At 44.8% G+C, this 23,078-nt stretch overlaps 1 protein-coding gene across 1 annotated transcript in view; it reads left to right on the top strand.

Annotated features, from left to right (window-relative positions):
* CHCHD3 (coiled-coil-helix-coiled-coil-helix domain containing 3) overlaps positions 1–23,078 on the top strand; it is a 258,007-nt gene that overhangs the window by 52,008 nt on the left and 182,921 nt on the right. Inside the window, exon 3 of the mRNA XM_075345348.1 lies at positions 12,333–12,414. Coding sequence (XP_075201463.1) covers positions 12,333–12,414 — 82 coding nt within the window. The remainder of the gene's footprint in view (positions 1–12,332; positions 12,415–23,078) is intronic.

Genomic DNA, 23,078 nt, shown 5'->3' with positions numbered 1-23,078 from the left:
TGTCTTTCAGTTCTTGTGTGATGCCCTGGCCTATCAGGTCGTCACAGGGTATTGTGCAATCTGCCCTTCTGTACAGTATCCACCTACTCCTTGGTTACGGGTCCCTGACCTTTGGTGTTGCCAAGAACAAGCTAATCAAAATCCTAGAAACACTCTGCACCAGACACACTAGTGGCTAAGCTGAAGGGAATAGGTTCGCCCACTTGGGGGGGTTGGTTAAGGGGAGGTCAGGAGTGTCAGGAGACAGTGAGTTGAGAAGTGACTCTCGAGAGGAGAGGTCAGGAGCTGGGCTCCTTGAGACTACTAGGTGGCAGACGTTGGTCTGGGCCTGGTAGGAGCTGGACCCCGGTCACAGGGGATCATGACAAGGAGCACAGACTGTCGAGGAGGACAGCCAGCGGCCTTGTGCCATCACCGGGCAGGGGTCAGGATGCGCAGGGTACGCGGACCCTAGGTCAGGAAGGAGCTTCAGACATCCTGACAATTTACCCGACGAGGACTGTGCCTTCAAGATCCGTTCTCCACCCGCTCCAAAAATGTGGGTACTAGCGGAACGAGGGGGATAGGACATTCCCACTACACAGTCCAGAAAATCCCGAGCGTGAACCCCGAGAGCAAGCTCACCCAGTTAGCCATACTGCGGAGCGGGACCAGATTTTAGTTTCAGGCAAAAGGAACCAACTAGTAGACTAGGTACCAAGGCAAAGATCACAGACTAACAGGCAACACCAACGGACACGGGATCCAGGCATGCTCCCTCTAAGCGGCAGCGGTGTCCAGAACTTTGGATTACCACAGTTGTCGGTGTCAGCGTTATTGGACTGAGTACACAAGTGACCCTTACCGTCCCAACGGCACCTCCCTGTCACCATCACCGAGTCCTGGGGCATCCCCCTACCCGTGGAGGGGTTAAACACCTAGCTGCCTACACAATCGCCACCGGGTACTCCCAATTGCAGCGGTGGTACTCCATCTTACCACGCACCACGGGTGGCGTCGCAAACTTTCCACACCATCCCCTGTAAATACTCCCCCCTTTATTCCGAGTGGCCGCGCGACCCCGGGTCTAGAGACCCCTCGAGCCACCGTGGATCCGGATCCGAGCAGCCTGGCTGCTGATGCGCGGGCGGCACATTTTCATCCACTGTTCTTGGAAAAGTCTTCCAGTTCTGTGACATTCATGGGTCGTCTTGCATGCACTGCACTGACTTTTGAGTAGAGATGAGCGAACCGGTCGCGGTTCGGCTCGAGGTTGGTTCGCCGAACGGACCTCCCGTTCGAGTTCGGTTCGACGAACCGAACTCGAACTGCATAGGAAACAATGGCAGGCAATCACAAACACAGAAAAACACCTAGAAAACACCCTCAAAGGTGTCCTAAAGGTGACAAACAACTCAAACACATTGGAAAGTGACAAGGACATATACTCATGCGAAAACAAAACAGCTGGACAAGGAAAAAGAGGAGGACACACAGATATAGGCATGGCACGCCCTTCTAAAATCATGTAAAACACCGCAAGGTGACTCCAAGCGGAGTCTCCATTTTTTCCAAAAATTGGGCCACACACACACCCACCCCTTCAGTGGCAGCAGTTGTGCCCCAGTTGTACACTTCACAGCTACATTTGCATCAAGCACATTCAAAAATACGCCATTCTTATCCATCCCCAGGATGACACCGGGGTAGGTAGCAAAGTCTTTGCTGACCCATGACTTGTTCATCTTGGCTTCTTTTAAAAACAATGTAAGCAAGGGTTACTCCAAGCGGAGTCTCCCTTTTTTCCAAAAATTGGGCCACACAGACACCCACCCCATCAGTGGCAGCACTTGGGCCCTAGTTGCAAACAGGATGTTTTGATTTGCATCAAGCACATTCAAAAATACGCCATTCTTATCCGTCCCCAGGATGACACCGGGGTAGGTAGCAAAGTCTTTCCTGATCCCAGCTCTGTTCATCTTGGCTTCTTTTAAAAACACATCAAGCAAGGGTTACTCCAAGCGGAGTCTCCCTTTTTTTCCAAAAATTGGGCCACACAGACACCCACCCCATCAGTGGCAGCACTTGGGCCCTAGTTGCAAACAGGATGTTTTGATTTGCATCAAGCACATTCAAAAATACGCCATTCTTATCCGTCCCCAGGATGACACCGGGGTAGGTAGCAAAGTCTTTGCTGATCCCAGCTCTGTTCATCTTGGCTTCTTTTAAAAACACATCAAGCAAGGGTTACTCCAAGCGGAGTCTCCCTTTTTTTCCAAAAATTGGGCCACACAGACACCCACCCCATCAGTGGCAGCACTTGGGCCCTAGTTGCAAACAGGATGTTTTGATTTGCATCAAGCACATTCAAAAATACGCCATTCTTATCCGTCCCCAGGATGACACCGGGGTAGGTAGCAAAGTCTTTCCTGATCCCAGCTCTGTTCATCTTGGCTTCTTTTAAAAACACATCAAGCAAGGGTTACTCCAAGCGGAGTCTCCCTTTTTTCCAAAAATTGGGCCACACAGACACCCACCCCATCAGTGGCAGCACTTGGGCCCTAGTTGTACACTTCACAGCTACATTTGCATCAATCACATTCAAAAATACCCCATAATTAACCGTCCCCAGGATGACACCGGGGTAGGTAGCAAAGTCTTTGCTGACCCATGACTTGTTCATCTTGGCTTCTTTTAAAAACAATGTAAGCAAGGGTTACTCCAAGCGGAGTCTCCCTTTTTTCCAAAAATTGGGCCACACAGACACCCACCCCATCAGTGGCAGCACTTGGGCCCTAGTTGCAAACAGGATGTTTTGATTTGCATCAAGCACATTCCAAATCCACAAGCATTTACTCTCCCCAGGATGACACAGGGGTAGTAAATTCCTTCTGGATCCATGACTTGTTCATTTTGATGAACGTCAGTCTGTCCACATTGTCACTGGACAGACGCGTGCGCTTATCTGTCAGCACACACCCAGCAGCACTGAATACACGTTCAGAGACAACGCTGGCAGCTGGACACGACAAAATCTCCAAGGCGTAACTGGAGAGCTCTGGCCATTTTTCTATGTTTGAAGCCCAAAAGGAGCAAGGCTCCAGTTGCACAGTCATGGCATCGATGTTCATTTGGAGATACTCCTGTATCATCCTCTCCAGCCGTTGAGTATGTGTCAGACTTGTTGTCTCTGGTGGCCTTGCAAAAGAGGGTCTAAAAAAATTATGAAAAGAATCCATAAAATTGCTGTTACCGGCACCAGATACGGTCCTACTGGTACGGGTAGACTGGTGAAGATGACGAGACCGTCCCATGTTTGTCAAGTTACAACTGGGAGATTCCCTCCCTGCACCTGCACGGTTGTTTGGTGGAAAAGCCGAGCTAAGATCGAGTAACAGCTTCTGCTGATACTCCTGCATACGTGCGTCCCTTTCTATGGCTGGAATTATGTCACAAAATTTGGACTTGTACCGGGGATCTAATAGTGTGGCAATCCAGTAGTCATCATCACTTCTAATTTTGACAATACGACTGTCATGTTGGAGGTAGTGCAACAAAAAGGCACTCATGTGTCTTGCGCAGCCATGCGGACCAAGTCCACGCTGTGTTTGTGGCATAGAGGTGCTACCCGTTCTTTCTTCCTCTGACATCTCCCCCCAACCTCTTTCAACTGAAATTTGACCAAGGTCTCCCTCATCCGCTGAGTCTTCCATGTCCATGGACAGTTCGTCCTCCATTTCTTCATGTTCTCCTGCACCTTGCTCAACATTTCGCCTGCTACTATGCGCCCTTGTCGATCCCTGTTCCCCATGGTCCCATGCCTGCTGCGTTGGTGATGATGAACGTCTGGACCTTGGTGATGTTGTTGTCCCTTGCACATATGAATCCTCCTGTAGTTCCTCCCCTTCATGTTGTCCCACCCCCTGACTCCGAATAGTGTTTAGCGTGTGCTCCAGCATGTAAATGACTGGAATCGTCATGCTGATAATGGCATTGTCAGAGCTAAACATATTCGTCGCCATGTCGAAACTGTGCAGAAGGGTGCATAGGTCCTTGATCTGAGACCACTCCATCAGGGTGATCTGCCCCACCTCTGCATCTCGTTGGCCCAGGCTATACGTCATGACGTATTGCACCAGGGCTCTGCGGTGCTGCCACAGTCGCTGTAACATGTGGAGAGTTGAATTCCAGCGTGTCGCCACATCGCATTTCAGGCGATGAACCGGCAGGCCGAAAGACTTCTGTAGCGATGCAAGTCGCTCAGCTGCGGCGCTTGAACGCCGGAAGTGAGCAGACAGTTTTCGTGCCCTGTTCAGAAGGCCATCTAGGCCGGGATAGTGTGTTAAAAATTGCTGCACGACAAGGTTCAACACGTGAGCCATACAAGGTACGTGTGTCACCTTGCCCAGGCGAAGGGCCGCACCCAGGTTTGCAGCATTGTCGCACACGGCCTTACCAGGCTGCAGGTTGAGTGGAGACAACCATTTATTAAACTCGGACCGCAGAGCTGACCACAACTCCTCAGCTGTGTGACTCTTATTACCAAGACATGTCAAGCTAAAGACCGCCTGATGCCGTTGCGCTCGGCTGCCAGCATAGTAATGAGGCGTGCGTGATTCCTTCTGCGCAGTGAGAACGCTGGTGGCCTGACCAGGCAGGCTTGGGGCGGAGGTGGAGGACCCAGATGAGGTGGAGGATGCAGAAGCTGTGGCGGAACTTGGACAGACAGAGGATTGACACACAAGTCGTGGGGACGGCAAGACTTGTGCAGCAGACCCTTCACCATCTATCACCATAGTTACCCAGTGCCCAGTCAGCGACATGTAACGTCCCTGTCCATGCTTACTGGTCCAAGTATCGGTGGTGAAATGCACCCGTTCACACACAGAGTTTCTCAAGGAAGCGGTGATGTTGTGTGCGACATGCTGGTGTAGCGCGGGCACACCTTTCTTAGAGAAGTAGTGGCGACTAGGCATCTGGTACTGGGGCACAGCGACAGACATAAGGTCTCTAAAATCCTGTGTGTCCACTAGGCGGAAAGGCAGCATTTCGGTAGCCAACAGCTTACAGAGGGATAGAGTCAACCTCTTAGCTTTGTCATGGGTCGGAGGAAGTGGCCTTTTATTTGACCACATCTGAGGGACAGAGATCTGGCTGCTGTGTGTAGACGGTGTTGAGTAGGGTGTCCCTGGAAAAATGCAGGTTTGGGAGGAAAGTGCAGGCGGAGACATGATGTTGCCTTCATCCAACGTTGGTGCTATCGATGTCTGAGAGAGCTGTACACACTCACTTGTTTCCCCTTCCAAACCAACTGACGACCTTACAAGCAAACTGCCTGTTGCGGTTACAGTGGTGGAAGTTTTGCGTGGAAAAACAGGTGTGACAGCTGTCCCCACAGTCCTAGAAGATGAAGAGCGCGCGGATGCACTGGAAGGGGCGGGCGGTGGATGGTTCGCTCCGCTAGCCGGCATTGCAGCACGGTGAGCTTCCCACCGGGACTTATGATATTTATTCATGTGACGATTCATGGAAGAAGTTGTCAAACTGCTGAGGTTTTGACCTCTACTAACAGAATCATGACAAATGTTACATATCACATGAGTTGGGCGATCTTTTTCGATGTGAAAAAAGGCCCAGGCTAGGCAAGGCTTAGAGGCCATGCGACCTGTTGATCCACCCCGAATAATGCTCATAGGCAGAGTGGTGGCTGAGGATGCAGTTGTAGACGTGCTACCAGTGCTCCGACTCTGTCCAGGAAGGCGCAAGATAACTTCGTCGTCGGTTGCATCCTCCTCCACCGCCTCTGTTGACCTCCTCGAGTGCCTGACTGGGGGTTGACAGTAGGTGGGATCTAGAACGTCATCATCAATTGTTGTGTTCGCACTCCCCTCCCCCTCAGACCGAGCCTCTTCTTGCCCTGACCGAATATTTAAGTTGTCATCCCAATCGGGTATCTGCGTCTCATCTTCATCAGTATGTTCCTCATTGTCTATAACCACAGGTGTTACAGTTTGTGACAAAGGGTCAACATTATGCTCAGAAACTTGGTCCTCACGGCCTGAATCTGAGTCACAAAGGTTCTGGGCATCACTGCAGACCATTTCCTGTTCTGTACTCACTGTAGCTTGGGAGCAGACCTCTGATTCCCAGGCTATAGTGTGACTGAACAGCTCTGCAGACTCAGCCATCTCAGTTCCACCATACTGTGCAGGGCTGATGGAGACTTCAGAGCTGGGAGAAATCAAGTGTGATTGGGATGACAACTCAGAGGAATGGTGTTTTTTGGATGCGGTACTTGAAGTGGCTGAGAGGGCACTTGTTGGACCACTTGAGATCCATTCAAGCATTTTCCTTTTTTGCCCATCATCTACCTTTGTTCCTCTTGTTCGTGTCCGTAAAAAAGGGAGCACATCGGATTGTCCACAATAAGTAGTAGACATCTTACTTTTGCTAGTAGATGGTCTATCTTCAGCAGATGATAATGGAGCTTTGGCACCTTCCCCACTGACCAAAACCTTTTTTGCCTTTTCCACCACGCCTCTTCCCCTTTCCACCAGCATCTGTCATTTTGCCACTCATGTTGATTGCGACAAGATTGTGGACTGAAAATGTGGTAGTAAAAATTGAGAGGTGGTGAAGATTGCAGTGGTGGTCTAGCTTTATTAACAGCAGAATAATAAAGAATAAATATCCCTGACAATGTAACTTAGTTATAATTCGTTTGAGTGTGCAACGCAGGCAGACGTGCTGCAAATGTCTTGGCACTAGTGGGACTATAGCAAAGTCCAATAGCCACGTATAGGATGCCACTAGGTACACTGAGTGTGTGCTAGTATAATGGCTTAGTTATAATTAGTTGGAGTGTGCAACGCAGGCAGACGTGCTGCAAAGGTCTTGGCACTAGTGGGACTATAGCAAAGTCCAATAGCCACGTATAGGATGCCACTAGGTACACTGAGTGTGTGCTAGTATAATGGCTTAGTTATAATTAGTTGGAGTGTGCAACGCAGGCAGACGTGCTGCAAATGTCTTGGCACTAGTGGGACTATAGCAAAGTCCAATAGCCACGTATAGGATGCCACTAGGTACACTGAGTGTGTGCTAGTATAATGGCTTAGTTATAATTAGTTGGAGTGTGCAACGCAGGCAGACGTGCTGCAAATGTCTTGGCACTAGTGGGACTATAGCAAAGTCCAATAGCCACGTATAGGATGCCACTAGGTACACTGAGTGTGTGCTAGTATAATGGCTTAGTTATAATTAGTTGGAGTGTGCAACGCAGGCAGACGTGCTGCAAATGTCTTGGCACTAGTGGGACTATAGCAAAGTCCAATAGCCACGTATAGGATGCCACTAGGTACACTGAGTGTGTGCTAGTATAATGGCTTAGTTATAATTAGTTGGAGTGTGCAACGCAGGCAGACGTGCTGCAAATGTCTTGGCACTAGTGGGACTATAGCAAAGTCCAATAGCCACGTATAGGATGCCACTAGGTACACTGAGTGTGTGCTAGTTTAATGGCTTAGTTATAATTAGTTGGAGTGTGCAACGCAGGCAGACGTGCTGCAAATGTCTTGGCACTAGTGGGACTATAGCAAAGTCCAATAGCCACGTATAGGATGCCACTAGGTACACTGAGTGTGTGCTAGTTTAATGGCTTAGTTATAATTAGTTGGAGTGTGCAACGCAGGCAGACGTGCTGCAAATGTCTTGGCACTAGTGGGACTATAGCAAAGTCCAATAGCCACGTATAGGATGCCACTAGGTACACTGAGTGTGTGCTAGTATAATGGCTTAGTTATAATTAGTTGGAGTGTGCAACGCAGGCAGACGTGCTGCAAATGTCTTGGCACTAGTGGGACTATAGCAAAGTCCAATAGCCACGTATAGGATGCCACTAGGTACACTGAGTGTGTGCTAGTATAATGGCTTAGTTATAATTAGTTGGAGTGTGCAACGCAGGCAGACGTGCTGCAAATGTCTTGGCACTAGTGGGACTATAGCAAAGTCCAATAGCCACGTATAGGATGCCACTAGGTACACTGAGTGTGTGCTAGTTTAATGGCTTAGTTATAATTAGTTGGAGTGTGCAACGCAGGCAGACGTGCTGCAAATGTCTTGGCACTAGTGGGACTATAGCAAAGTCCAATAGCCACGTATAGGATGCCACTAGGTACACTGAGTGTGTGCTAGTATAATGGCTTAGTTATAATTAGTTGGAGTGTGCAACGCAGGCAGACGTGCTGCAAATGTCTTGGCACTAGTGGGACTATAGCAAAGTCCAATAGCCACGTATAGGATGCCACTAGGTACACTGAGTGTGTGCTAGTTTAATGGCTTAGTTATAATTAGTTGGAGTGTGCAACGCAGGCAGACGTGCTGCAAATGTCTTGGCACTAGTGGGACTATAGCAAAGTCCAATAGCCACGTATAGGATGCCACTAGGTACACTGAGTGTGTGCTAGTATAATGGCTTAGTTATAATTAGTTGGAGTGTGCAACGCAGGCAGACGTGCTGCAAATGTCTTGGCACTAGTGGGACTATAGCAAAGTCCAATAGCCACGTATAAGATGCCACTAGGTACACTGAGTGTGTGCTAGTATAATGGCTTAGTTATAATTAGTTGGAGTGTGCAACGCAGGCAGACGTGCTGCAAATGTCTTGGCACTAGTGGGACTATAGCAAAGTCCAATAGCCACGTATAGGATGCCACTAGGTACACTGAGTGTGTGCTAGTATAATGGCTTAGTTATAATTAGTTGGAGTGTGCAACGCAGGCAGACGTGCTGCAAATGTCTTGGCACTAGTGGGACTATAGCAAAGTCCAATAGCCACGTATAGGATGCCACTAGGTTCACTGAGTGTGTGCTAGTATAATGGCTTAGTTATAATTAGTTGGAGTGTGCAACGCAGGCAGATGCGCTCTGCAAATGTCTTGGCACTAGTAGGACTATAGCAAAGTCCAATAGCCACGTATAGGATGCCACTAGGTACACTGAGTGTTTGCTAGTAAAATTGCTTAGTTTAAAAAAGTTGTAGTGTGCAATGCAGGCAGACGTGCTCTGCAAATGTCTTTGCACTAGTGGGACTATAGCAAAGTCCAATAGCCACGTATAGGATGCCACTAGGTACACTGAGTGTGTGCTAGTATAATGGCTTAGTTATAATTAGTTGGAGTGTGCAACGCAGGCAGACGTGCTGCAAATGTCTTGGCACTAGTGGGACTATAGCAAAGTCCAATAGCCACGTATAGGATGCCACTAGGTACACTGAGTGTGTGCTAGTATAATGGCTTAGTTATAATTAGTTGGAGTGTGCAACGCAGGCAGACGTGCTGCAAATGTCTTGGCACTAGTGGGACTATAGCAAAGTCCAATAGCCACGTATAGGATGCCACTAGGTACACTGAGTGTGTGCTAGTATAATGGCTTAGTTATAATGAGTTGGAGTGTGCAACGCAGGCAGATGCGCTCTGCAAATGTCTTGGCACTAGTGGGACTATAGCAAAGTCCAATAGCCACGTATAGGATGCCACTAGGTACACTGAGTGTTTGCTAGTAAAATTGCTTAGTTTAAAAAAGTTGTAGTGTGCAATGCAGGCAGACGTGCTCTGCAAATGTCTTTGCACTAGTGGGACTATAGCAAAGTCCAATAGCCACGTATAGGATGCCACTAGGTACACTGAATGTTTGCTAGTATAATGGCTTAGTTAGAATGAGTTGGAGTGTGCAGAGGACAAGAGGGTACAATGGCAGGATTGTGGTGCTCTGGGTAGAGGAATGGAAGCCTGCCTTTCTATTCCCTCCTAATGGTGAAATGCAGGGAGGAAATCCCTGACCTGGGCTACACAGACGCTGTTGCTGTTTGCAGGACCTGTCACCTATGGCTCTCTGACCCTGCCGCTTTGAGCCCTTAAAAGGACTGCTAGAATGTGCTCTCCCTAAGCTGTCTAACGCTGTGTATGCAGCGCATACAGCTGTATCGGCTATAGGACTCAGGAGGACGGAGCTGCGACAGTGATGTCTGACACCAAAGACGCAGAAGGCAGATAATGGCGTTCGTGAAGAAAATGTCCGGTTTTATAATGCAGGGACATGTGACATGCAGATCCTATCACACATGCCGTTGCTTCTCTGGCTCAAAGTCCACTTAGGTGTGTGTGTGTCTGTGATTGGCTGACATGCTGGCCCGCCCCACAAGACGCGCGCGCTTAGGGAAGGAAGACAAGAAAAAAAAAAAAAAAAATGGCGATCGCCATTATAGAAACAGCAGTGATCTGAAGGCGCTGTTCACGCACACTATACACTGAAATGTGATAATAGTTTGATTCACAGAGTGACTTACACTATTACAGCAGAAACCAAGCTAGGATTTAGCTGTTTTTTGGCTGCTAGAACCGTTCTCGAACGTTTCTAGAACTATCGAGCTTTTGCAAAAAGCTCGAGTTCTAGTTCGATCTAGAACATGCCCCAAAATCACTCGAGCCGCGAACTGGAGAACCACGAACCACGAACCGCGCTCAACTCTACTTTTGAGGTCTAACCATAGACCATCAGTGATGTTCAGATCAGGGGACTGTGAGGGCCATTGTAAAACCTTCAGCTTGCGTCTTTTGATGTACTCTATTGTGGATTTTGATGTGTTAAGGATCATTATCCATTTGTAGACGCCATCCTCTTTCCCATGCCATTGGCTGCAACACCACCCCAAAGCAAGATTGATCCACCCCCATGCTTAGTGGTCGATGAAAAGTTTTTCCTGACATTTTGTGCCCATTTTTCTCCACACATACCTTAGATCATTGTGGCGAAGCGTTGTATTCTAAACTCATCGGTCCACAGCACTTTTTTTTTTTCTTTCCAAAAGGCATCAGGCTTATTTAGATATTCTTTATATTTATTTAGGTTTTGTTCTGATGACTCTTCCATGAAGGCCATATTTTTCTGAACAGTAGAACAATGTACCACAATCCCAGAGTCTGTTAAGTCTTTCTGAAGGTCTTTTGCAGTCAAGCAGGGGGTCTGATTTGTCTCTCTAGCAACCCTATAAGTAGCTATCACAGAAATTTTGCTTGGTCTTGACCTTCACTGTTCCTGTTTACTGCCATTTCTTAATTACATTTTGTAAAACTGTCTTATCTGTCCACCCTCATACCGGGTAAGACCCTATTGCACTTTTTTCCCCTTTACAAAGAAGCACTCACCTGGTGAGGTTGTGTCAGTCACAACCCCTTATGATAGCCTGTGAGTGCCCGGCGGTTTAGCTGCAGCCCCGGTAGAGGAATTTTGTATCACATAGGTAGAAGAGAAGACCGGGTTTATGCCGCGCTAAAATTAGCCTGTGAGTGCCCGATGGTTTAGCTGCAGCCCTGGGAGAGGAATTTTGTATCACACAGGTAGAAGGGTTTATGCCGCGCTAAAAAATTACATTTTGAACAGAGGAAAGGACAACTTAAAAACGCTTTTCTATGTTCTTCTAGCCTTCTCCTGCTTTGTGGACCTCCACCATTTTCATTTTCAGAGTGCTAGGCAGCTGCTTAGAAGAACCCATAGCTGCTGTTTTTTGGCATAAGGTTAGAGGAGGCTGGGTTTTTATAAAGCTGGTAAATTTGCTTCACCTGGCCTTTCCCAACGATGATAGTGAACAAGCCATAACCCCAACAAGCTAACTGAGGCCTGAAACCTTGGCCAAAGTTATCTGAGTACACAAATTTCCGTGGTTGTCCAAACTTTTGCATCAGCACATTTTCCTTTTTTTTTTTTTAACTTTTATAATATAAAAGATTAAAATGGAAATAAATCTTTATATATTTTTTTTTTTTGCCTAAAATACAAATGAATTGTGTAATTTTATAACTTTTTGCATTTTAGAAATAATTTAATCTTCAAATTGCTTAACTGTTCACAATAAAAGTAATTTTGACCAGGGGTGCCCAAACGTTTCCATGCCGTTTATATAGTGGCTAAGCAAAAATGTACAAAAGTGAGCATGAGGTTCTTAGTTTAACATTCTGATTATACTGTATGAAGCCCATTACCATGTCATTGCCTGTGTGGGTCCCTAGCTTTAAAAGTGTGGCACCATGTGACAAAAACCGCCGAAAAAGGAATCTAAAACTAATGGGAGTTTGGGGCTTTATTACAGCGACCTGCTAAATTGTTTTTTATTTATTTTCTTCCAGGAAAACCCTTTAATACAGTATGTATGTATGTATGTGTGTATGTATGTCTTACATGGTAAAAATATAGTTTCAAATATTGGACATTTGAAGTTTGCGTGACTTTTTATTGTATACATTCCATGGGCTACATGGAAATACTGGTATAATTCTGTCTTTTCTTTTACATATTAGTTAATGAAGAAGAGCTCAGGAGAAAGATTGCGCAGGAACTGGCTTTCGAACAAGCAAGAAGAGAATCTGAGAATCAAAGAAGGTTTGTTTCCTACATCAGTTATCACTCTACTAATTTGCTGCAAAGTTAGGTTTGCTTCCCTCTCTACAACATGGTATTACGCTTTATTAATACATATGTATGAATATAATAAAATTATAACGTACTTATGAATAAAAATATGACCGAAGCAGAAAATAGTCCTCTTAATAAGGCTGTAATTAGATATACCAGTAATTTACCAAAAAGAATTATATGAAGTTGAGATATACAATAAACCAGATACTTGACATGTAATGAAAATAATGGTACAAGATAAGAACAGACCTTTAAAGCCTGGCAGAGAATCAAATTAGAATGCCTGGAAAGTAAACAATAAGTCTAGTAATAAAAAAAAAAAATGTCCCATAGTTACCAAAGTGCCAAAAATGAACCCGCCCCAAGCCACGTTTCGTAGTTTCTTTTTCTGGGGGCCTTGCTAAAGGTGAGCAGAGTGGTATATACAGTATATCTAATATAAATGGTATAAATAACTTTCACTTACAAACAAGACATTCTGCAGCAAATCCTGTTGTGATGGCAGGAAAAAAGCTGCAAATTTTTGACATGCATTTTTGTTGTAAATTTTATTCTCCAATCATTAGGGTACATGCTTACAATGAGTTTTTATCATCTTTACAATGCAGCATATTTTTGCTGTGTCAAAAATGATGAGTTTTACAACTTAGGCTACGTTCACATTTCCGTTGTTTTGCATCAGTCACATGCGTTGTTTGACGCATGTGACTGATGCGTTGTACAACGGATGACAAAGAACAGAATTCATTGTCGGACTCCATTGTGTGCGGGGGGCGGAGTGCAAGGTGGGTGGAGCCGAGCGGGGCCGTGGCGCTGAGGACTTCAGTGCCGCGGTCTGCATGGCTGGGGACGTGTGTGTGTGTGTGTGTGTGTGTACATGCGGAGTGCGGGAGGGGGCGGAGCCAAGCTGGGAAGTGTTGGGCTCCCTGTACACGTAGCCAGGGTAAATATCGGGTAAAATCTAAGCAAAGCACTTTGCTTGGTTACCCGATATTTACCTTGGTTACCAGCGTACACCGCTTAGCGCTGGCTCCTTGCACACGTAACCAGGGTAAATATCGGGTTACTAGGCAAAGCGCATTGCTTGGTAACACGATGTAGTTATTTGTGCAGGGAGCCAGAGAGATCATGCGCGGCAAAATCCTACGGATTGCGCTGCTCAAAAAACGTTACAAGCTGCGTTCCTTCTGCCCCGCGGTCAGTCGTTCCTTGACTGATCAGTCAGGCGGAGGATGCAACGCAGCATCATCGGTCACAATCCGCCGCTCATACAAGTCTAAGGGAACAACGGAATCCGCCAAACTGATTCCGTTGTTTACCAGAGCAGCGGATTGTGACTGATACAATTTAACGGAAGTGTGAACCTAGCCTTAAGCGGATGGGATTTATAGAAATCTCATCTCCACGGTGCTTCTTTTTAATGCTGCGTACACTCGCCTGCTGAGTTCTTCCAATCTGCAGCATGTCAGTTTCTCTTGCTGGTGCTGGTGAGTTTTCTGTGTGGAATTTGCTGAATTAGATGCAGAAAAATCTGCAGGTAAAAAACAAACATGCGGTGTTTTTTTTTTGTTTTTCTGCTGTGGAAACCCTTCAAAAATGCATGTAGTCCACACCTAAGGCTGTGGGCTATGTGCCCACGGGACTATGTACCCGCGGATTTTGCCGCAGAAAACCTGCGACTTTATCTGGATTTTCTAGATAAATCAGCAGGTTTATGCAAGTACAGACACTCCCCATGTTATCCTATGGGACATGGGGAGTGCTGTGTCCATGCCGTGGTATGTGCGGCTGTGGAATATGCTGCGGATGTCCCGCAGCCGCACGTAAATGCATGTCAATTATTCCTGCGAAAATACTTGCGGAATTCCCAGCCTTCCACTATGCAGAGAAAGACTGGGACTTCCGCAGGTAAGTCGCACGAATGGCTGCAGGTTTACCACAGCTATTTCACTGGAATCCTGCAGCAATGTATAGCTGCAGATTCCGGGGAGCTGCTGCGGGAAACCTGCGGACGTACCTGCGGATATATCCACGGGTACATAGTCCCGTGGGCACATAGCCTAATAATGTCAATACCAGGAAGTTTAAAGAGAAACAGCCAGCAGGATTTCCATATATAAAGTAAAGCCAGTGCTATACTGGCACTAGGATGCTGAATGTAACCATACCTTTTGTTCAGAGATTGGATGATTTATTTCAGAAATATGTGCAAGTAAAGTTGCAGCAATGCACTGCTATTTGATAGGCGCAACATGGGCAGGAATATGTGGGTTGGGTTTTGCTCTATTCCCACCTCTGCCTGCCTGCATCGGAATTAATATCTATGATATCTATGACGGTGACAGGGGGATGAAGGCCAGACAAGCAGACAGGGGCGGGAAAAGATAGAAAAATCCGACCCACATATTCCCACCCCTATTGCACCTGTCAATCAATTAGCAGTGCATTGCTGGAAATGTACTTGCACATATTTCTCAAATAAAACATCCAGTCTCAGAACAAAAGGTATGCTTACAATTCAGCATCCTAGTGCCAGTATAGCACTGGCTTTACTTTATATATGGAAATCCTGCTGGTTGGTTCTCTTTAAAAAAAAAACAAGGCAGCTTTATTTAAAGCATGACACCAAACAGAGACAAAAAACGCACGTTGACCAAATGCACACAAAAAACGCATTGGAAAAAAGGCAACTAAACTAAGGTACAGAAATTCTGCAGCGTGAATACCTCAACAAACACTGATCCTGGAAATGTATCCTCAGTGTAGGTGAAATCCGCTGCAAGAATTGACATGCTGCAGATATGAATGTGCTGCAAATCTGCAAGGACAAAATAAGCAACGTGTGAATGAGACTTCAGGATTCTCATCCACTTTCCTGGTACTATAAAATGCTGATGATTTTTTGCACCAAATCTATGCTGAGAATAAAAAAAGTAACAAAAACACAATGTGTACGCGTAGCCTTAAAGTGATTACAGTGAGTGTGCTGTAATCGCATGTACTGATCCTTGACTGCCATCTTGCTCTGCAGTGTGTGTGTGTGTACTGTCAGCCAACAGCCCCCGATGCCAACCAGATGACAAGAACCGAGCGACTGTAGAAAGAGTTTAAAGGAGTATTCCTATATCTAAGATCCTATCCCAATATTGAGTTAGTGTAATAATAATATTAGCAAATACCTCCAATTAGAAATGTAGTATAGTTCTCCTGATTGGCTATGTCCCTTACCTATTGAGCAGCGCATTTCTTGCTTAGGTATCCATGGTTACGACCAATGGCAACTAACTGATAATCACTATTGATACGCTGGACATGAGGTAAGCAACATGGCTAATCAGGAGAATTCTACTACATTTCTAATTAGTTACTTGCTAATATAATTATTATTACACCTACTACATATTGGGATAGGCTATTGAGCATGGGACTACACTACCTTGTAACTTAATTTTAACCCTGCCTCTCCCTTAGACTGCCAAATGTTGGCTGCAAGAAAATATACATTTTTTTTTTCAGGCAGCCTCCCTTTACCTTAATTATTTGTAGCTAACCCATTACAAGTATAAGTAATTTGAATAGTAATATGGAAAGGAAAAAAAAATGCCTCCTACATATGCTTTACTTTCACACTGCATGTTTCAACCTGATTTTGGTGCATACTCTTTGCTTAAAGCACCACTCCAACTTTTTTTTTTTTTTTTTTTTTTTTTTTAGTGCTGGAGTGGTGCTTTAAATGTAAGCCCCCTGCTCCCTGTCTTACACTTACCCTCAGTCGTTTTCATGCATTTTCAGCACCTCTCCAGTCTTGCGGAGCCATCTTGTGACTAACCTCTGACTGGATGAAAGAACAAGGGCACTGATAGACTTGTATTGAGTTGTGACCTCCAGAGTGCTCCATGACATATTGGTGCTGCCGGCACGTCACAGGTTGCCAGAGACCGATAGGAGCGCAGTGATAGTAGATGAAGCTGCTGGACATTGAGTATAAGGCCTAAGACACACAGCATGAAAATCGGAGCAAGTGGAATGCAATAAAACCTCGCATTACACTCAGACCAATATTAACCTATGTGCCAGCACCCAAACGCAATTATTTTCTCAGCCCTGATTGGACCAAGTAAACAATCGCAGCATGCTGCGGGTGCAATGCGATCCTTGTTTCTCTCGCACCCATTCAAGTCTATGGGGCGAGAAAAAAAACGCCCTGCACTCGCATTACACCGGTGTACCGCGAGTGCAGGGTGAGAATGGAAATAGCCGTCAACAGAGAAGAGGGAGATACATTCCTCCCTCCCCTCCTCAGTGCTGGCCCGCCCCCTGCAGCTGTGGTCAGATCGCATGATCGGACATCATTCGCAATGACACTCACATGACACTTGGCTCCCACTGTGCTGCCGGAATGAGCCGAGTGTCATGCGAGGATCGCAGTAGTCCTCCGTGTGGCCCCGGCCTAAGACAGAGGGCAGGGGACTTAGATTTAAAGCACTACTCCAGTGAAGCAATAAGAAGGAAAACACTGGAGTGGTGCTTTAAATTCTCTTGGCAACCGCCGAATAACTGCTTCATATTGTATTTTATGGGAATTGTGAGTTACCATTTATACGGCTGCACATTTTTCTGCTGCAATCTAAAAAAAAATATTAAATTAGTGTCATAGTGCTAATCCGCACTCCACAGCATCCACAGCAGGTCAAGCATTCAAGGGTCATTCCCAAATTTATGCTATAGATTCCATTGCAAATTAGGATAGGGGTCTTCTACAGGAAAAATCGATGGAACATACTTCTTGCGTTGTCAATAAGGAGCTCTTCTAATTTGCTGACGATCATTGGCAATGGCCCATTTTCTCTGTCCGTTGACCAGGTTTAGATTTACATTCCGCTGTTCTCTTCTTATTACCAGAAATGCTCCCTATTGTAAAAGCTGTGATTTATGTGGTCAATAAAAGTGTATTGGAAATTGCTGATAATGTAGAATATATAGAAGGAAATGTTTTATGAAGACTTCTGAATTGTCACCGGAATATCTAGCTATGAAGAAGGTCTTCTAAAGTGGCCTAGCTACAAGGTCCTTACTGTATTTTGTGTGATGTCTTCTCAGCCTGGTATTTAGGTGACCTTGACCAAGGATGTAGCTTTTTTTTTATTTTTTTTAAGCATAATACCTTTTTACTTGTATGTTAGTCTGGAGGAGAGTAATATCTGTCATATAATGCTCCAATTCTGCATAATTGCCCATGTAAAAACAAAACAAGACCAGTTAAGGAGCGTCCGGCATTAAACATTTTTTTAATAATTTTTTTGGTCAGTCTTTGCTTTTGTGATTGTTTTTTTGTTTTTTAAATAATGTTATAGCTTTAATAAAACTTAAGGGTCATGGTGTACTAGTAATAAAAGTGGTTCTGTTAAAGCTGTCCAGTGTCCAGATGTTCCAGAGGCTTTACACCCAGTCGCTTTACTGATTGGCAAAGTTTCTGTAGGTTGAAGCAGAGAATGACTTGGCGGAGGCAGATGGTGCCATGCATCATGAACCTTTGGAATGGTAATGTACATCTGGTCAGCAGGGTACAGCTGCTCCATTAACTTCTGCTGGAAAATATGTGCAACAACCTTGCAGCCCTACTGGAAAATGCCAGCAATGGAGATTAACCAGCTATGAAGTTCACATCCAAATAAAGAAGGAATGTGTTTTTTGTTTCAGAAAGGCTGTAATTAGCCAATTGGAAATGAATGTAGTAAAGTGTTCAGTGTCTCAATACTTGAAGAAAGTGTGATTCACTATGTGGCGTGTGTAGAAATACAGCATTGTTACTTTTTAGGGACTACATGGACTTTATACCAGGTGGCAAAGCTTTCATAGAACCTTATAGCTCTTGTGACTTAGACATCATCAAAGTCTAAGATCTCTAATGTATAAAATTGTTTTGCGAACTCTAGTGACAGATCATCTTTAGAATGTTATTCTCATCTTGGGCATTTTAAGGCTACTTTTCTTACCTGGGACCCTCTCCTATGTTGAGAATGTGGTTCATTAAGGAATGGAGAGGTGGCCACTCATACGTGGCTCTATCCCTTCAGAGGGAATGCATCAGGTCCCCTGTACCCCCAGAACCACCAGCAGCTGTGTCTTCCGATCTCAAATCCCTGCCTAATAGTCCCTTTATCTCCTTACACAAACAGATCTTTAGAAAAGTTTTTTTTTAAAGTCAGTTTATGATATGCAAATGATCCCTTTGACTAGTAAATGGGGCTTTAGTTTCCCAGACTAGTCAGCCCACATGGACTATGAATTGAATACGTGATGTCTGGAATGAACATAGGTCTGCAGACCCGGACTCAATAGTCTCACAAATGCTATGAAACTGTGGAGCTCAGGAGACCTATGGCTCATCCAGATTTCACAAGGAGGTTTTTCAAAGAATTGCCATCTGTGTTGGCGGCGTCCGGGGTTTCTGAGGAATCCTCAGATTTTTGCACACTTCCTGTGAACTTCACTGACGGTTGTGATCAGCGCACCGAGACACAGGCTTCGACACAAAGGCTAGTTGCTCTCCGGTGGTTACCCAAAATTAAAACTGTGTTGATCTTAGTAACTCCTTTAGTCTCATGCTGTGGGAGAACCAGTTATATCTGTATTCCTCCAATGTAGGCTGGCTGGGCTGTTCATATTGTGCTAGCTATAGCTAGTCTATCTTGGTCTGGAGAAGAGGAGTCATTCAGATATTACTGATGGTTGCTTCTGGGGTTGCTGTGTGAGGTTTGGTGTGTGCCTCTCCTCCATTATTGCTTCTCGGTGTAGTTTTTTTTGCCTTACGGGCTTTTCTCCTTTTGTTCCCTTCTGTTATTCCTGCGTGCGTTCAATGAGATTGGGTTTTGTCTTCTACTTCTGCCCCTTCTCTGGGTGGAGAGGAAAATCAGATTAGTTTTGTTTAGGAGTGCATAGTATGAAACTCAGGCGTCCCCACTATCAAGGGTAATCCTGGGGACAGGGATAGCCTAGGATCCTTACACCTTGAGGATCAGAGTGGGAGCCCTTAGTCTCTTGCTATCCTGCAGTCACACCGTGACACCGGACATCACTGTCGGCACGTGGACCATGAATTACAGATGTGTAAAGCTAGTTTATTCACACAAAAATGGATTGAGCGAGCTGCACACATGTGGCCCCATTTCCATTAATTTGTTGTCTATAAGCAGCAGTCCCCAGAGCAAAGGTGGACCTGCATCAGACGTTTATGGCATGTGGGAATACTCCTTTTTCATTTGGCTCTCCCCCATTTTTTTAAGAATAATTATAACATCTATGGCAGACCTTCTTTCTTTTTTTTTTTATAGTTTGAATTAATCTAAACTTGAGCTGTCTGCGGATTCCCAAAATATCATTGAGCTTTATCAATGTATTTCATTTTTTTCCAGTCAATAGTCTGCTATTTCCCTTTTCCAGCACAGAATAACACATTTCCCAGACCTGATACAAAGTGAAAGAAATATGAAGAGTAATATTAAAAAGGAACCCTTTGGGAAGCAGAGCGAAAAGTGTTATATTAAAATCAATACTTGGGGTCTAACCTTTTGTGGATTGGTACACACTAAAGCTTTTTTCTTATTGATCTCTGTTTTAATAACATGTTTATTCTAGTTTCCTTGGCTGGGCCTTGAGAGAGTCAACACAACAGATTAAATTCTTTATTATCACAATGACTAGGGTTTGGCTATGCTATTCCCTGTTGCAGCTCATGTTTATATATGTCTGTATCCAAAGAGGGAAAAAAAAGATCTGCAGCACGCCAACTTCATTCAAAGTATTCACCAGGCATACAACGTTTCAATTTTCTGTTTGTCGTCAATAACCATACGGCAATATAAAAATTAACTCTTCTCTTCTTGTTTATAAATTGATTACTTACTTTTGGTTTAGAAATAGAAGCAAAGGGGAGCAGAAATACCGGATATAGACGGACTCTCAAAATGGTAACCATGTTTTGAACTTTTTGACTTTCAGGATCCATATCTCGACATCCACTACAGCTTCAAATGTGAGGCTATCTTCCTTTTATAGACAATCCTCTTGGCTATCTCATGCATAAATTTGACTTGCAACTATTCTGCATATGATTGGTTATGCAGATTTTTGTCATATCACTGCATTGTTACTGTTTTGCTCTTAAAAGTCTGAATTTTAATTTTTATTATTTTGTTAGTATTTTGTAAATCCACCTTTTTGGTTTTCAACACTGCCTAAATCCTTGTGGGTATGCATATCTCGACCGAAATCTGATCCCAGGTCTTTCCAACACGTTCACAATGTTGGTGCATACTTGGTCATCTTACTTGGGTAACTATACAGATTTCTCTTCAACTCTAATGATGAGTCGATTGGGTTGAGGTCTGGTGACTGGGGGGGGGACAATCCTTACCTCTACTTCATTATCATTGAACCATTTCGCCAATGTCTACGTATGCTTCGGGTCGTTGACCTGCTGGAACACTGTCATCCTTTTCAAACCCATAGTACTCAAGTGTACGAAGTAACGCCTCTTGTAGGATACTCTCATATAGCTCAACATTGAGACCAGCATCGATCCTGGTCAAGTACCCAACATCTTGACATGGCTATGAAACTCCATATCATCAGGCTTCCTCCACTGAATTTGCCAGTTCCTTCAATTTCTCAATTCGTTAGCACCTTTTTCCCTTGTTTCTTCCAGGCTTATTTGCACCCATGAGGACGTGATCTATTGACTTACCCCTCCAAATCACCTATTTCTAATCTTCTACTGTTTACTTATCGGACTTTTTTTCAAACTCGAGCTGGCACTTATGACAATATTGAAGTTGAGGCTTCTTCACCTTTTTTCGGGTCACCATTCCAGACTTTTGGTATGTGCATCATACAGTGCTTGCATGGACGTCTGTGATCTCACTATTATGAAGCATACGAGCCACTGACACTGCCGTGTTTGTCGCGACAAACCTGATAGACATTGTGATGAGCCGACTTGTTAACTCCGATATTTTGCCTGGACGTCCACCTCTTGGCTTTCCAATATATGGAGGGACTTAATTTTGTGTTGTTCCAACTGTCATGGCATTCACGAGATGAAGTTTGGCAAATTTGTTGGCCAAGAGACTGCATGCAATGTGATTTTTCTGGATTTTTTTTTTTTTTTATCTGTCTGTCACAGTTGAACTATACCTACAATAAAAATTAAAGACCTCTCTATTCTTTGTAGGTTGGAAAACTTGCAAAATCAGCAGTGTATCAAATACAGTACTTAATTTCCCCACAGTATGAGATAGCCAAGATGATTGTCTATAAAATGATGGTAGCCTCACATTCAAAGCAGTAGTGGATGATGAGATTTGGAGCCTGAAAATCGAAAGTTCAAAACATTGTTACCCTTTTGCTTATTAGTGTGATTGTTTTTTCTGAGCAATTCCTTTAATGGTAATAATTTTAGTAGATATTATGCAGGTCAGGTTCAACAGGCAGTTTAAGTTTAGTTTGCCACCAGATGACTAAGTTGCATTTAGGCCTCCTGTAGATTAGGTTTTTTTGTTTTTTTTTTTTTAATTTCTCTTATTTGATACCTATTTATCCATGTTTGTTCTGTCATTTGTTTTTCCCATGTGAAAAAAAAAATTAAGAGTAAGGCGGGCCTTACACACAAAGATATCGCTAACGAGATGTCGTTGGGGTCACGGAATTCGTGACGCACATCCGGCCTCGTTAGCGACGTCGTTGCGTGTGAAATGCACGAACGACCGTTAAACAATCAAAATTACTCACATAATCGTTGATCGTTGACACGTCGTTCTAATCCCGATTATCGTTGCTGTTGCAGGATGCAGGTTGTTCATCGTTCCTGCGGCAGCACACATCGCTATGTGTGACATCACAGGAACGAGGAACTACATCGTACCTGGGGCCGCCGGCAATGAGGAAGGAAGGAGGTGGGCAGGATGTTATGGCCGCTTATCTCCGCCCCTCTGCTTCTATCGGGCGGCCGCTTAGTGACACCGCTGTGACGCCGCACGAACTGCCCTCTTAGAAAGGAGGTGGTTCGCTGGCCACAGCGCTGTCGCTAGGAAGGTAATTATGTGTGACGCGTGTTAGCGATGTCTGCTACGGGCAGCGATTTGCCCGTGACGCACAACCGATGGGAGCGGGTGCTTTCACAAGTGACATCGCTAGCGATGTCGCTGTGTGTAAAGCCCGCTTAACTGTCGTTCTAATTTCGTAAATTGGGGCACGTGTACTACGGTAGATCTGTAGAGGTGGCATGTTGATGGGACATTTTGAGTTGGGAAGAAATTTTTGGCACTTGTCGCTTAATTATTATTATTTTTTTTTTTTTTACTCTCTTTTATATAGCGCTATTAATTCCACAGCGCTTTACAGACGTGATCATCACTGTCCCCATTGGGGCTCACAATCTAAATTCCCTATCAGTATGTCTTTGTAGTGTGGGAGGAAATCCACACAAACACGGGGAGAACATATAAACCCCTTGCACATGTTGTCCTTGGTGAGATTTGAACCCAGGACCCCAGCGCTGAGCCACTGTGCTGCTCATGGGATTTTTTTTTCTATTCCTTGCACTATACTGGTATTGATTACCCATCCGT

The sequence above is a fragment of the Anomaloglossus baeobatrachus genome, chromosome 4 (assembly GCF_048569485.1).
Source record: "Anomaloglossus baeobatrachus isolate aAnoBae1 chromosome 4, aAnoBae1.hap1, whole genome shotgun sequence".
Classification (NCBI taxonomy): Eukaryota; Metazoa; Chordata; class Amphibia; order Anura; family Aromobatidae; genus Anomaloglossus; species Anomaloglossus baeobatrachus.
Note: the sequence above shows the minus strand (reverse complement) of the source record. Positions and strands in the feature narration are given on the sequence as shown.